The 12,380-nt window shown below is 37.1% G+C and overlaps 1 protein-coding gene across 1 annotated transcript; it reads right to left on the reverse strand.

Annotated features, from left to right (window-relative positions):
• Positions 1-1,078: 1,078 nt before the first annotated feature.
• Positions 1,079-1,743, reverse strand: CXHXorf51A (chromosome X CXorf51A homolog). Its single transcript, XM_016942923.2, has 2 exons — positions 1,565-1,743; positions 1,079-1,374 (listed from the first exon to the last, which is right to left on the reverse strand). Exons 1-2 carry the CDS (start codon positions 1,694-1,696, stop codon positions 1,180-1,182), a joined length of 327 nt encoding a protein of 108 aa, XP_016798412.1. The 5' UTR covers positions 1,697-1,743; the 3' UTR covers positions 1,079-1,179.
• Positions 1,744-12,380: the final 10,637 nt, after the last annotated feature.

The raw sequence follows: 12,380 nt of genomic DNA on the forward strand, positions 1-12,380 counted from the left end.
TTGTGCTGTTTTAAGACCACTCCCATAGACACATGATTTAAACGTATTGCAAAGCAGACCAACAAAACAAAATATTTTTGGGAAGGAAAGATAGTTGTTCTAAAAAGCTGGACTAGAAAAAAAATAAAGAGTACATGTCTTATGATTCCATTCTTACAAACCTCCAGAAAATAGAAACAGATAGTGACAGAAAGCAAATCAGCGGGTTTTTTTGAGAATGATGGTGGAGGTAGGGACAGGGAAGAATTGCCAAAGGGCATGAGAAAACTTTAGGGGGTAATGGGTATGTTCACTCTTACAGTTGTGATGGTTTAACAAGAGCAGATGTGACAAAACTCATCAAACTGTATACTTTTGAAGCATGTGCAGTTTGTCATATGTCAATTATACTTCAGTAAAGCTGTTGAAAAATGATATTCTCTTTAGGGATAAAAACAACTTTGGAAAAATAAAAATAAAAGACGGAGAGAGAGAGCTATCTTGTTTTACAATTCTCTGTAGACAATGCTCTCATTCACTGCCTGCACTAGAGGTAGACCACTCCCATTGCCCTGCTCCACCCTAAGCTTTTTAAGAAGGTGGGCTAGTCAGTGTTGGATTTGTGGCGTCTAGTAACCATTATTTCAGGTGCTGCTGGTAACTTTTAGAGATATTTGGCCCTTTGAAGGGCATTTAGTTGCTTATATCATAGGGTGGGGTGTGCCTCATACCTACCATTATGAGGTAGATGGCCTGCAGGTTATCTCTTGTCTGTTTTTGGGGACAGTACTGCCAGCCACACACCTCACCCCATACAGGTTCTGACAATCAATGCACTGAAGTCACATCCCTCTTTCCCCAGCAAAACACACACAGGTAGAAACACCAACCCCTTTTACTCTTTGTGTATTAAAGTGTTCAGGAAATGTATCTTCAGTGCTTAGTCCTGAGCCAGTCCTTATCCCCCAGTTTCCAGCTGTGGACCTGTTGGTCTGGCCTCAAACCCCACAGAAGCCACCTCCCTGCCTTCTCACACACACCTCCCTCTTCCCCTCACTCCTTCCTTCCTCACCATCAGAGAAGTCGCAGAGACATATCCTTTCGATTCAGGTTGATTTTATTTTCATGGTTTTAACCTGTTGGTGTAGAATTCACTGACTGTATGATGGATGACTTTTCAGTGGCAGACCTCTAGAGACATCACAGAACTGAGGTCTCGCTTTGCTCTTTGTCGGCCTCTTCTTTCTTCATTTTTTCTTTCAGCCGGTGATAACGACCACGCAGTATTGGTCCTCTAGCTTTCTTAGGTTTTCCTGCAGGGGTGTTAGTTTCACCGGCTTTTTGGCTCGAGCTCCCTCGAAGGGGTCTTTTCGCCTTCCTGGTGGTCTTTAGGCCCTATAGGGAGATCACAGTCAGGCCAGAGGGCGTTGGTTTTGGGAAAGAAGGTGGGAAATGCATAGGAATAGGCTTCATGAGAAGGGTGTGAGTTGAGGAGGGGGTTTGAGTGAGGCAAGGAAAGGATAGGAGTCTTGGGGTGGCGGAATCAGTGGGGCAAAGAGAAGGGGTTTGGTCGGGATCATCTCACCTTAACGCCACTTCTGGACCGTCGTTGACGGGGTGTCTTCCCCTTCTTCCTCCCTTTGGTACTTGAGGTTGCTGGGGTCTGTTCGTCCACATCTTCATTAGGCTTCTGTGGTTCACTGGTCACCTTTGCCATACTGAATTGTCCCAGTGGTCTGCTCAGAGCTCCTGATCATCCTGTGTATACCCCTCCCAGCACAATGAGGGGCCACACCCTTCAACTTTGATTGGTCAGCAAGGCACTCGCCCAGCCAATGAGAGCTAAGGGACACTAAGACGTCACAAAGCACTACTCTTGTCACTTCTATGTGAGAGAGGGGTGGGGAGGTACCTGGGGAGTCTTAGTCATCAGAATGTACCACTCCTGCCACCTCTGTTTTGGATGGTGGGGGGGTGATATAAAGGCAAGGATAGCCTGGTGGTAGTAAAGAGGCTTTTCTATGACAGCCTCTTCTGTGCCTTCCCAACATGAACTACCACCCCTCCTCATATACCCATGTTCAATTGTGGTGGCCCACATAGCAGACAGTTTCCTTTAATCTATTCCCCAAGGCCACACCTACTCATTGGTTTATTCTGAAGTCTCCCTCCCTAAGTCATTAGCTGTTATTTTTGATATTTTACCTAAAATCCCACTAAAAACAATATGGCTATCTTTCAATGTCAGTGGAGAGGTGAGTAATTCTACAAACAAAAGACAGTTCCCACAAATAAACATCTTTCTACCTATCACATTTGGCATTAAAGGCAGCTTATTTTCATTAATTTCTGCTAGCCCTGCAATTGATAGAAAGGGATTAGAATTAACTGTCTATTTATGAAGGTTGCTTTTATCTTTACTTTTATCCTATTCTTGGGCTCTGACCACATTATCATTATTGATTTTTGAAAGGTTATTTCTCTATTTTATTGGATTTTTCTTTCTACCTTCCTAGTTTCTCTTACTAATTTCTTTCCCACCAAAAGACACCTGCATGTGACACACCTGATGTGTTTGAATGATTTGCTTTCCTATGTTTTTATTTTTGTTAAACATACGGCTTTGTTAAATACGTGCATGTGTGAAAGTGTAACATTTTACTTAAGCTGCTATATGCATCTCTTGTTCATTGCTTTTAATGTTGCATCGTGCTTGTTCATTTTCCTCCCCCTTTGAGTGTAACCTATGTTGATGCTGTTCCTTACTGCTACTAATGATGCTGCTATGAGCCTCGTTAGTAGCTCATGACCCTTTGTGGAATTCTGCCTATATTTCTTTAAGGTGTATGTTCAGGAACAGAATTTCTAGGTAATAGACATATATAATTGTCTTAGTCATTTCAGGCTGCTATAAAAGAATCCTATAGACTGGGTAGCTTAAACAATAGACATTTATTTATCACAGCTCTAAAGGTTGGAACTGAAAAATCAGGGTGTCTCTGGTACCAATTTACTGTGTTAGTCCATTTTCATGCTGCTCATGAAGACACACCCAAGACTGAGAAATTTAGAAAATAAAGCGGTTTAATAAGCTTACAGTTCGACATGGCTGGGTGCCTCACAATTATGGCACAAGTTGAAAGGCATATCTCACATGGTGACAGACAAGAGACTTATTAAATTACAAATTCATTCTCTTTGTTAGTTGCAGGACTAATTATATCACCTATATAATTTTATTAAATTTATTTTTGGTAGTTTGTGTTTTTCTAACGAATTGATCAATTTTTTCTATATTTTTGAATTTATGAGCATACGGTTGTTCACAGTATTCTCTTATCCATTTAATGCCTGCAAAATCTGTAATGCTATTTCCTGTTTCGTCCCTGATATTGTTTATTTGTTGTCTTCTTTTTTTAAGCTGTCAGTTGTGCTTAAGTTTTATCAATTTTGCTGATGGTTTTAAAGAAATACCTTTTTGTTTAACTGATTTTCCTATTTTATTCCTGCTTTTAATTTCATTGATTTTTGTTTTTATCGTTATGATTTACTTCCTTCTGTTTGCTTTGGGTTTATTTTTCTCTTCCTTTCTATATTCTTTAGGTAAGAAATTAGGTCTCTAATTTCAGACATTTCCTTGTTTCTAATGTAAGCATTTAATGGTATAAATTTCTCTCTCAGTATAATGTTAGCTGTATTCCACATGTTTTAACATGTATATTTTCATTTTTATTTAGTTCACATATTTTTTTATTTCCCTTGAGACTACTTCTTCACCCATGAATTATTATGAATTATTTAGAAATGCATAATTTAATTTCCAATTGTTTAGTTTTTTGTATTTTGTTATAGTTGCTCCTTTGATTCCATTTTGGTCATAGAATGTGTTGTCTACACAACACATTTCAATTCTTTTAATTATTTATCAACAATTTCAATTATTTTAAGTTTGGCAAGGTTTGTTTTGTAGTCCAACACATGGTCTGTCTTGGTACACGTTCTGTGGACACATGCAACAAATATATATTCTGCTGTTGTTTAATGAACTATTCTATATGTGTCAATTAGATACTGTTGATTGTTGCATTATTCAGTTATTCTATTATTGAGGATATTATGTCCAGAAGTTCTGTCAGTTGCTGAGTGTTTAAATCCAACTATAATTGTAAGTAAGTCTATTTCTTCATTCATCTCTATTAGTTTTTGCTTCATGTATTTGAAAGCGCTATTGTTTGGTCGATACACAGTCAGTGTAGGTATATATTTGTGGTGGATTGATACTTGCATAATCATGTAAAGTCCTTCTTTGCCTTTATTTATTGTCCTTGCTGTGATCTCTACTTTATACCACATTAATATAACTATTCCTACTTTCTATTTTTAATCGTGGTAAAATACACCTAACATCAAATTTCTATCTGAACCAATTTTTATTGTACAATATTGTACAGTTCAGTTGTGTTAAGTATATTCACACAAGGAATCCAAGAACTATTGTCATATTGCAAAACTGAAACTCTATACCCATTGCACAACTCCTCACTTCCTCCTCTTCTAGACCCTGACAAAAACCATTCTACTTTTTGCCTCTTTGAATTTAACTACTCTAGCTACCTCATGTAATTATAATTTTACAGTATGTGTCTTTTTGTGGCTGGCTTATTTTATCTAGCATAATGCTCTCAAGGTTCATTTATGTATAATGCCAGAATTTTATTCTTTGAAAAGGCTTAATAATATTTTATTGTATGTATATAGTTCAATTTGTCGATCTATGGATGAACCCTTGGGTTGCTTCTACTTTTTGCCTATTGTGAGTAAGGTTGCTATGAACATGGGTGTACTGATATATCTTCAAGACTCTGCTTTTAATTGTGTTGAGTATATACCCAGAAGAGGAATTGCTGGCTCATGTGAGAATTCTATTTTTACTTTTTGAGGAACTACCATACCATTTTTCATAGTTGCCACACCATTTGACATTACTACCAACAATGCGCAAAGGTTCCGGTTTTTCTACTTCTTTGTCAGCACTTTTAATTTTCTGTTCCTTTGATAGTAGCAATCCTAATGGTTATAAAGTGGCATCTCATTGTGATTTTTATTTGTATTTACTTAATAATTGGTACTGTTCAGAATCTTTTAATGTGTTTATTGGTTGTTTGTATATTTTCTTTCCGGAAATGTCTATTTAATTCCTTTGCCTGTTTTTAAGTTAGGTTGTATTTCATCGTATGTATTGCCATTACATACACAACTCTGTTGTTGGGAGAATTTTAGTAGAACCCACTTCTACCAGCCAGGAAATGCAAAATCTACTGCCCTTGGGTTTCAGTAACACTATCAAGACAAAAATGTCTTTATTTGGGATGTATATTGGGCCATTCTTGCATTGCTATGAAGAAATACCTGAGGGTGGGTAATTTTTATTTTAAAAAGAGGTTTGATTGGTTTATGATTCTGCAGGCTGTACAGGAAGCATGGTGCTGACACCTGTTTGGCTTCTGGGGAGGCCTCAGGAAGCTTTTCCTAATGCTAAAAGTTGAAGCAGGAGCAGGCACATCACACGGTGAAAGCAGGAGCAAGAGAGGAGGTGGGAGGTGCTCCATACTTTTAAACTATCGGATCTCATGCAAACTCACTCACTATCAAGAGGATAGCATCCAACCATGAGGAATCTGGCCCCATGACTCACATGCTCCTACTTGGCCCCACCTCCAACACTTGGGATTACATCCCAAGCTGATATCTGGGTGGAACAAATATCCAGACTCTATTGGTGGGGTCCAGGGCTGGGTGCAAGATTAGCTGCCTTCTTGGCCTCACTGAAATTGTGTGTCTGGAAGAGAAGCTTTTTCTCTGGTGTTTGGTGGGAATAGGATGGGTGTTGCAAAATGTTTTCTGCTATGTTGGGCCATCCTTTTTCTGGTCTTCTGGTTAAGGAAAATAGGTTTTTCGTCAAGATTTTTCTCTTTGTCTGTGCCTGTTGCTGGTACCAGATTGGAGACTGCTGTAGTACTCTTTTAAGACATATGAAAGCTAATTAGAAAACTCATGGAAATAAGTGCCATGTAGTTCCTGAAGTCTCAAAGTCCCCTTTGTATTCTGCCACATTCTTCTTTCTACATTTCAAAATCTTCTTATGCTTGTATGTTATGTACAGATATTTTTACCTGATTATCTTCTGGCCAGAACCTACTTCTTCCTTCCTATTCACTGCTAAGTAGTATTCCACTGTAGGGATTTATCAGAATTTTTAAAAATCCAATCACTAATTGATGAACTTCAGTTTTTCTCTAAGCTTTGGAAATTATAATAAAGATAAAAGAAACATTCTTGTACAGATATTTTTGTATATTTACATTTTTATTTCTCTTCATCATCCAGGAGTGAGTTATATAATTCACAGCAAGTATATATTTAACTTTATAAGAAATGTTAAACTTTTTTCCTGAGTAGATGTAGCATTTCACAATTCCACCAATGATGTTGCTCCACATCTTCATCACTATTAGGTAGAGTCAGTTTTTTTTTTTCTGATTGTTAGTTTTTTATTGTTGTTGTTGATTGGTTGGTTTTTAAGCATTCTAAAATATTACTGAACATGATTTTTATATTTTCTATTTTTGTAACTTTTTGCTTTATGGCCCATATCATGGTTTATCTTTGTGAATGTTACATGTGTACTTAAAGAGAATGCATATTCTGGTACTATTGTGTAGCTTGATCTACAAATGTCAAATAGGTTAGAACCATTGACAAGGTTTTGTTAGGTCTTGTATATCCTTACTTATGTGATTCCTACTTGTTTTTATCAGTAACTGAGGGAAGAGTCTTTAGATCTTCAACTCTAATTGTGGCTTTGTCTTTTCTTCTTCAATTCTATTAATTTTTCATTCCTGTATTTTTAAGCGTCATTGGTAGGTGCTTAAATGTTTAAGATCATTATGTTTTCTGGGTAAAACGATGGTTTTTATTCCTACGTAATATCCATCTTTCTCCCTGGTAATATTCTTTTTTTAAAAAAAAATTATTTCGTCGTATATTAATGTGGCCAATCCAGTTATTTTTTAACTTGAGGTTTTATGGTAAATATGTTTCCATCCTTTTAATTTTAAACTATCTACATCTTTATATTTAAAAGAACATTATTCCATATAACCATTAGTTATGTCTTATTCTATGTCCCATCTGGAAACTTCTTTCATCTAAGTTGGGATATTTTAACAATTTATATGTAATCCAGTTATTGATATAGTTGGATATTCTTCTACCAACTTACTAGTTGTTTTCTACTTGTTCCATTTGTTACTTACTCTTTATTACCATTTCTGCCCAGACTAAATGAATGTTCTTTATGATTCTGCTTTAAGTACACTGTTAGCTTATTGTTTATACCTATGTTTTTAGTTACTTTCCTAAGTTTTCCAATACACACAATTAACATATCGCAGTGTATATTCAAATGTTATTCTACTTCATATGTATTAATAGCAAGAAAGGTACCATGTAGATCCAGTTTTTACCTGTTATTGTTTGTGCTATTACTTATTTGTTTTATTTGTATAGCTCAATATATTGTTACTACTTTTACTTTAGAAAGTCAGTTGTTTTTAGTAAAATTAAACATAAGAAATAATGTTTTGTATAATGATATTTATTTTTATCTTCTCTGGAGGTTTTCAATTATTTCTTTACTTTTTTTTTTTTTTTTTTTTTGAGATGGAGTCTCAGTCTGCCACTTAGGCTGGAATACGGTGGCATGATCTCAGCTCATTGCAACCTCTGCCTCCCGGGTTCATGCAATTCTCCTGCCTCAGACTCCTGAGTAGCTGGGACTACAGATGTGTTCCACCATGTCCAGCTAATTTTTGTATTTTCAGTAGAGATGGGATTTCACTATGTTGGCCAGGCTGGTCTCGAACTCCTGACCTCAAGTGATCCACGTGCCTTGGCCTCCCAAAGTCCTGGGATTACAGGTGTGAGCCACAGTGCCTGGCCTGGAGCTTTTTATTTCTTTGTGTAGATTCAAATTCCTGCTTGATATCATGCTTCTTCTGCTTTAAGAACTTCCTTTATCATTGCTTGTACTGCATCTCTCCTAGAAGAACATCTCTCAGCTATTTTTGTCTAAAAGTATATTTGATTTCATATTCCGTATTAAAAAATGTTCAATAAGCATAGAATTCTGGATTGACAGTTTTATTGTATTAATACATCAAAAATGACAATTTATTTTTTTCTTATTTTCATTGTTTCTGGGGAGACGTCTGTAATAATGCTCATTTGTTACTCTTAATGTAATTTGATTTTTCTCTCTGTTTTGTAGCAGAGAGAGAGAAAGATATGGGGAAATAAGAGAAACAGAGAGATGTAGTTATGTATCTTGCTTGCATTTGTGGATTGAATGTCTTCCTTTATTTCTGGAAAATTCTTGACCGTTGTCTCTTGAAATATTTTATTTGCATTTTTCCTTTTTTCTTTTCCTGGAATTACAACTACACTTATAACGTGTATGTTAGATTTTTTGATATTGCCTCAGAGCTCTTGGATATTCTGGTCTCCTCCCTTTTTACATACTGCTTTTATTTTATTTTTTTTATTTATTTTGAGATGGAGTTTCACTCTCGTCACCCAGGCTGGAGTACAATGGTGCGATCTCGGCTCACTGCAGTCTGTCTCTTGGGTTCAAGTGATTCTCCTGTCTCAGCATCCCGAGGGGCTGGGATTACAGGCACCCACCACCACGCCCAGCTAATTTTTGTATATTTAATAGAGACGGGCTTTCACCATGTTGGTCAGGATAGTCTCGAACTCCTGACCTCAGGTGATCCTCACACCTTGGCCTCCCAAAGTGCTGGGATTACAGGCATGAGCCACCACGCCTGGCCAAAATTCAGTATGGATCTTAAATGTTTGCATGCACATGGTAAAAAGTAAAATCACCATCACGTGATTAAAATTAACTTTTGAAGTGAAAGATCTGTAGAGAAGATTATTAAATATTTCTTTATAAATTAATAGTTTTACTGAGAATTTACTACATTTGATATGAAAATTAAATAGAACACTTTATATTTAAGTAACTTGCTATGAGATGTTAGGCAAATCATTTAGGGTAGGAAGATTTCTACCATTTTCACAGATAATTAAAGGATTTACTGATTGAGTAATGCAGGTAGTATTAAGAGCAATATTAGTAGTAATAGTCTTAATGGGGATTAGGATAATAAAAATATAAAAAGAATAAACACTAAATGGCTCCTTTGCTTGCGTGTAATATGCTAAGAAACTTTAGGCAAAATAGCTCATTTCAACATCACAACAAACATGTGGCATAAAACTACTATAAATTAATGCTACAGATTCGTGATGCAAATCAAATGAGGTGACATATTAAAATGCCTTTGGGGCCGGGTGCAGTGGCTCATGTCTGTAATCCCAGCAGTTTGGGAGGCCAAGGTGGGTAGATCACCTGAGGTCATGAGTTCGAGTACAGCCTGGCTGGCCAACATGGTGAAATGCTGTCTCTAGTAAAAATACAAAAAAAAAATTGGCTGGGTGTGGTGGTGTTCACCTGTAGTCACAGCTACTCGAGAGGCTGAGGCAGGAGAATCGCTTGAACCCAGGAGGTGGAGGTTGCAGTGAGCTGAGATTGCTCCACTGCACTCCAGCCTGGTTGACAGAGCAAGACTCTGTCTCAATGAAAAAAAAAAAAAGTACCTTTGGAACCTGAAAAGAAAAAGAGCAGCAGGAGCCATTATATTATTACTACATAGGAAAACAAAACAGATATAGTATGGCATGTTGATTTTCTGCTTACAACCTACTATCTAAAAGTAAGTAGGTTCTATGAGTAATTCTTATTAGATAAAATTAACTACCACTATGAAATTACCTTTTTCTAACCACAGTCACACACACACAAATGCAAGCACATACTAACTTATTTACACACAAAAATATTTAGCCTCTTCTATTGAGATTTGATATGTGTTTGTTGAACTATGTGGAAGGTTTTAATATTAGGGTACAATGCAGTTAATTTTGTCACTAGGGAGCTATGGAAAATAGGTTGGTTTCCATATATTTACACAGAATAACACATATATATTTCCTATAATTTTTCTGTATAGTTCTGTTTTCTAGAAACAACTATAGAATTTTCACTAGCAATTGATAGTAAAACAATATTTAAAAATATAGAAACAAATTTATTATATTCATTGTGCATAATGTAAAAGTTGAAGACAATTATTCTACATTTGCCAAAATTTCCCTTCAGTTAAATAATGATTAGAAATATACGATATCATAATAATATTAGTCATTATTGACATTTATTTAATGCTTATTAACCTGTCAGTTTTATAGTTTAGTAGCCAATGGTGGATTATTTTATCTAATCTCCACAAATTTCTAACAATATTAATTTTATATTATGTTGTTTTGAATACTGAATTAGGTATAATATTTAAAATACTCTTATAAACTTAGAAGTGAGAGATATACTCATGCTGGTAAATTACAATGTTTGTACACCTACTAGATCAAAATAGTGGAAATCAAATTGTGATTTCCTTTTCAAAGACTCTTAACCAATGCCCCAAATATTAGATTTTCAATACTCTTTCCTATTAATTAAGGTAAATTTCCACTATTCAGTTGTCTCAGGTTGATGCCCAGTGGTTGACTGGAATTCAAGTGGCTGCCAAGATCCAGCTCTATCAACTAGAGGCAGTTGCTCCAGTCCATGGGTAATTTTTAGTTAGCCTCCACATAAAGTCTGAATGAAAACCTCATAGATTTACCATTAAAATATACTGGTAAGAGGTTTGGCAACAGACAGAAGTAAAGTATATGATGGATCTGTAATATACACATTTTAAAATATGTCATTAGATAAAATTGTGATAAAGAGTTATAACAAAACAGAATGAGCAGATAAAATGCTGTTGAATAAATATGAATTTCACATTGAAAAATCAAGATTCCATTTAGCAACAATTAACTCTTCCCATAAGAAATTGCTTATGGTTTCCAGAGGTTAATTTTAAAATCTACTTTGAATAAAATTCATGAGGTAGATACTTGGAATCAAAATGGGATGTGAAGAGAAAACTATGTATGTAATGAGAGATTATTAAATATTGCTTTATAAACCACTATTGCATTTCAATGCTTTGACTATGAAATATTAATTTTTATATAAAAATATAAATAAAAATGTATTTTTTCTGAATCACTTTCTGTGAGATATTAACAACTCTTTCAGGCTCTAGAAATCCTAAAATTCTCCACCCATGAATATTCCATAAGTGGAACCTAGTCTTTTATCTTTGGTTATATTAATGTCAGTGATAGCAGCAGGAGGCAGACAAATCCTGGGAAGACAGGGCCAGGTCCCAGGTGAAACCGGACCTTCAAGCTGAAGACAGTTTAAAGCTTAGCTACAAGTCCCAGATAAATCCATGGACTGGATTTAGAATCTCTCTTCCCATTTGGCATGCTTTCCTCTGATTGTTCCCCACCCTTTACCTATTTTACATATACGTATCCTTCCCTAATTGATTTTTTACAGTCATGGCCATCTTTAAGTGGTGCCTTTGTTTCAGATGCTTTTGCATACTCACAAACCAATCAGCACACACTCCCCCATTCTGAGCCCATAAAAGCCCTGGACCCAGCCACACTGGGAGAGAGACTTCCCAACTTTGGGTGGGGTACCACAATCACATTCCCCCTCCGCTGAGAGCTGTTTCATCACTCAATAAAACTCTTCTCCACCCTTCTCACTCTCCAGTTGTCACCATAATCTCATTCTTCTTGGACAAGGGACAGGAACTCAGGACCCTGCCAAACTTGGGCACAAAGAAGGCAGTAACACCGTAGACCACCCCCCTGTTTGCACACAACAGCCGCCCCATGTGACAGGAAGCAGCAGCAAGGCAGAGCCAACCCCAGAGCTGTGGGCTGGAATGGGGCAACAGGATTGACAGAGCTGTTAACATGCCCCTGTTCAATGGGCTGCAGACAGCAAGACTAAAAGAGCTGTTAGCACACTGTAACACCCCCGCTGGGGCTTTAGGGTCACAGACATTCCTGTTTGGGTGCCACCATGTTCCCCTTGTTGAGACACTGGAGTCCACCATGAGAATCACTTGCAACATGCCTGGTTCAGCCACAAGCCCCACACAGAGCCCACTCCTGTGCCACTCTTGGAGCAGCCATCTGGACCCTGCACTCACTCACTTACATACCCCCTCCTGCTGCAGGCTGAGCGCACAGTTGTGGTGACCATGGAATCCACACAGAAGTGCAAGCCAGGTGCGGCCCAGTGGGTCAAGTGGGCAGGGTGCCTCCTGTGCTGAGACCATGCCTGACAGTGGCCCAGGCAGGGG

The sequence above is a fragment of the Pan troglodytes genome, chromosome X, assembly GCF_028858775.2.
Source record: "Pan troglodytes isolate AG18354 chromosome X, NHGRI_mPanTro3-v2.0_pri, whole genome shotgun sequence".
NCBI classification, from domain to species: Eukaryota; Metazoa; Chordata; class Mammalia; order Primates; family Hominidae; genus Pan; species Pan troglodytes.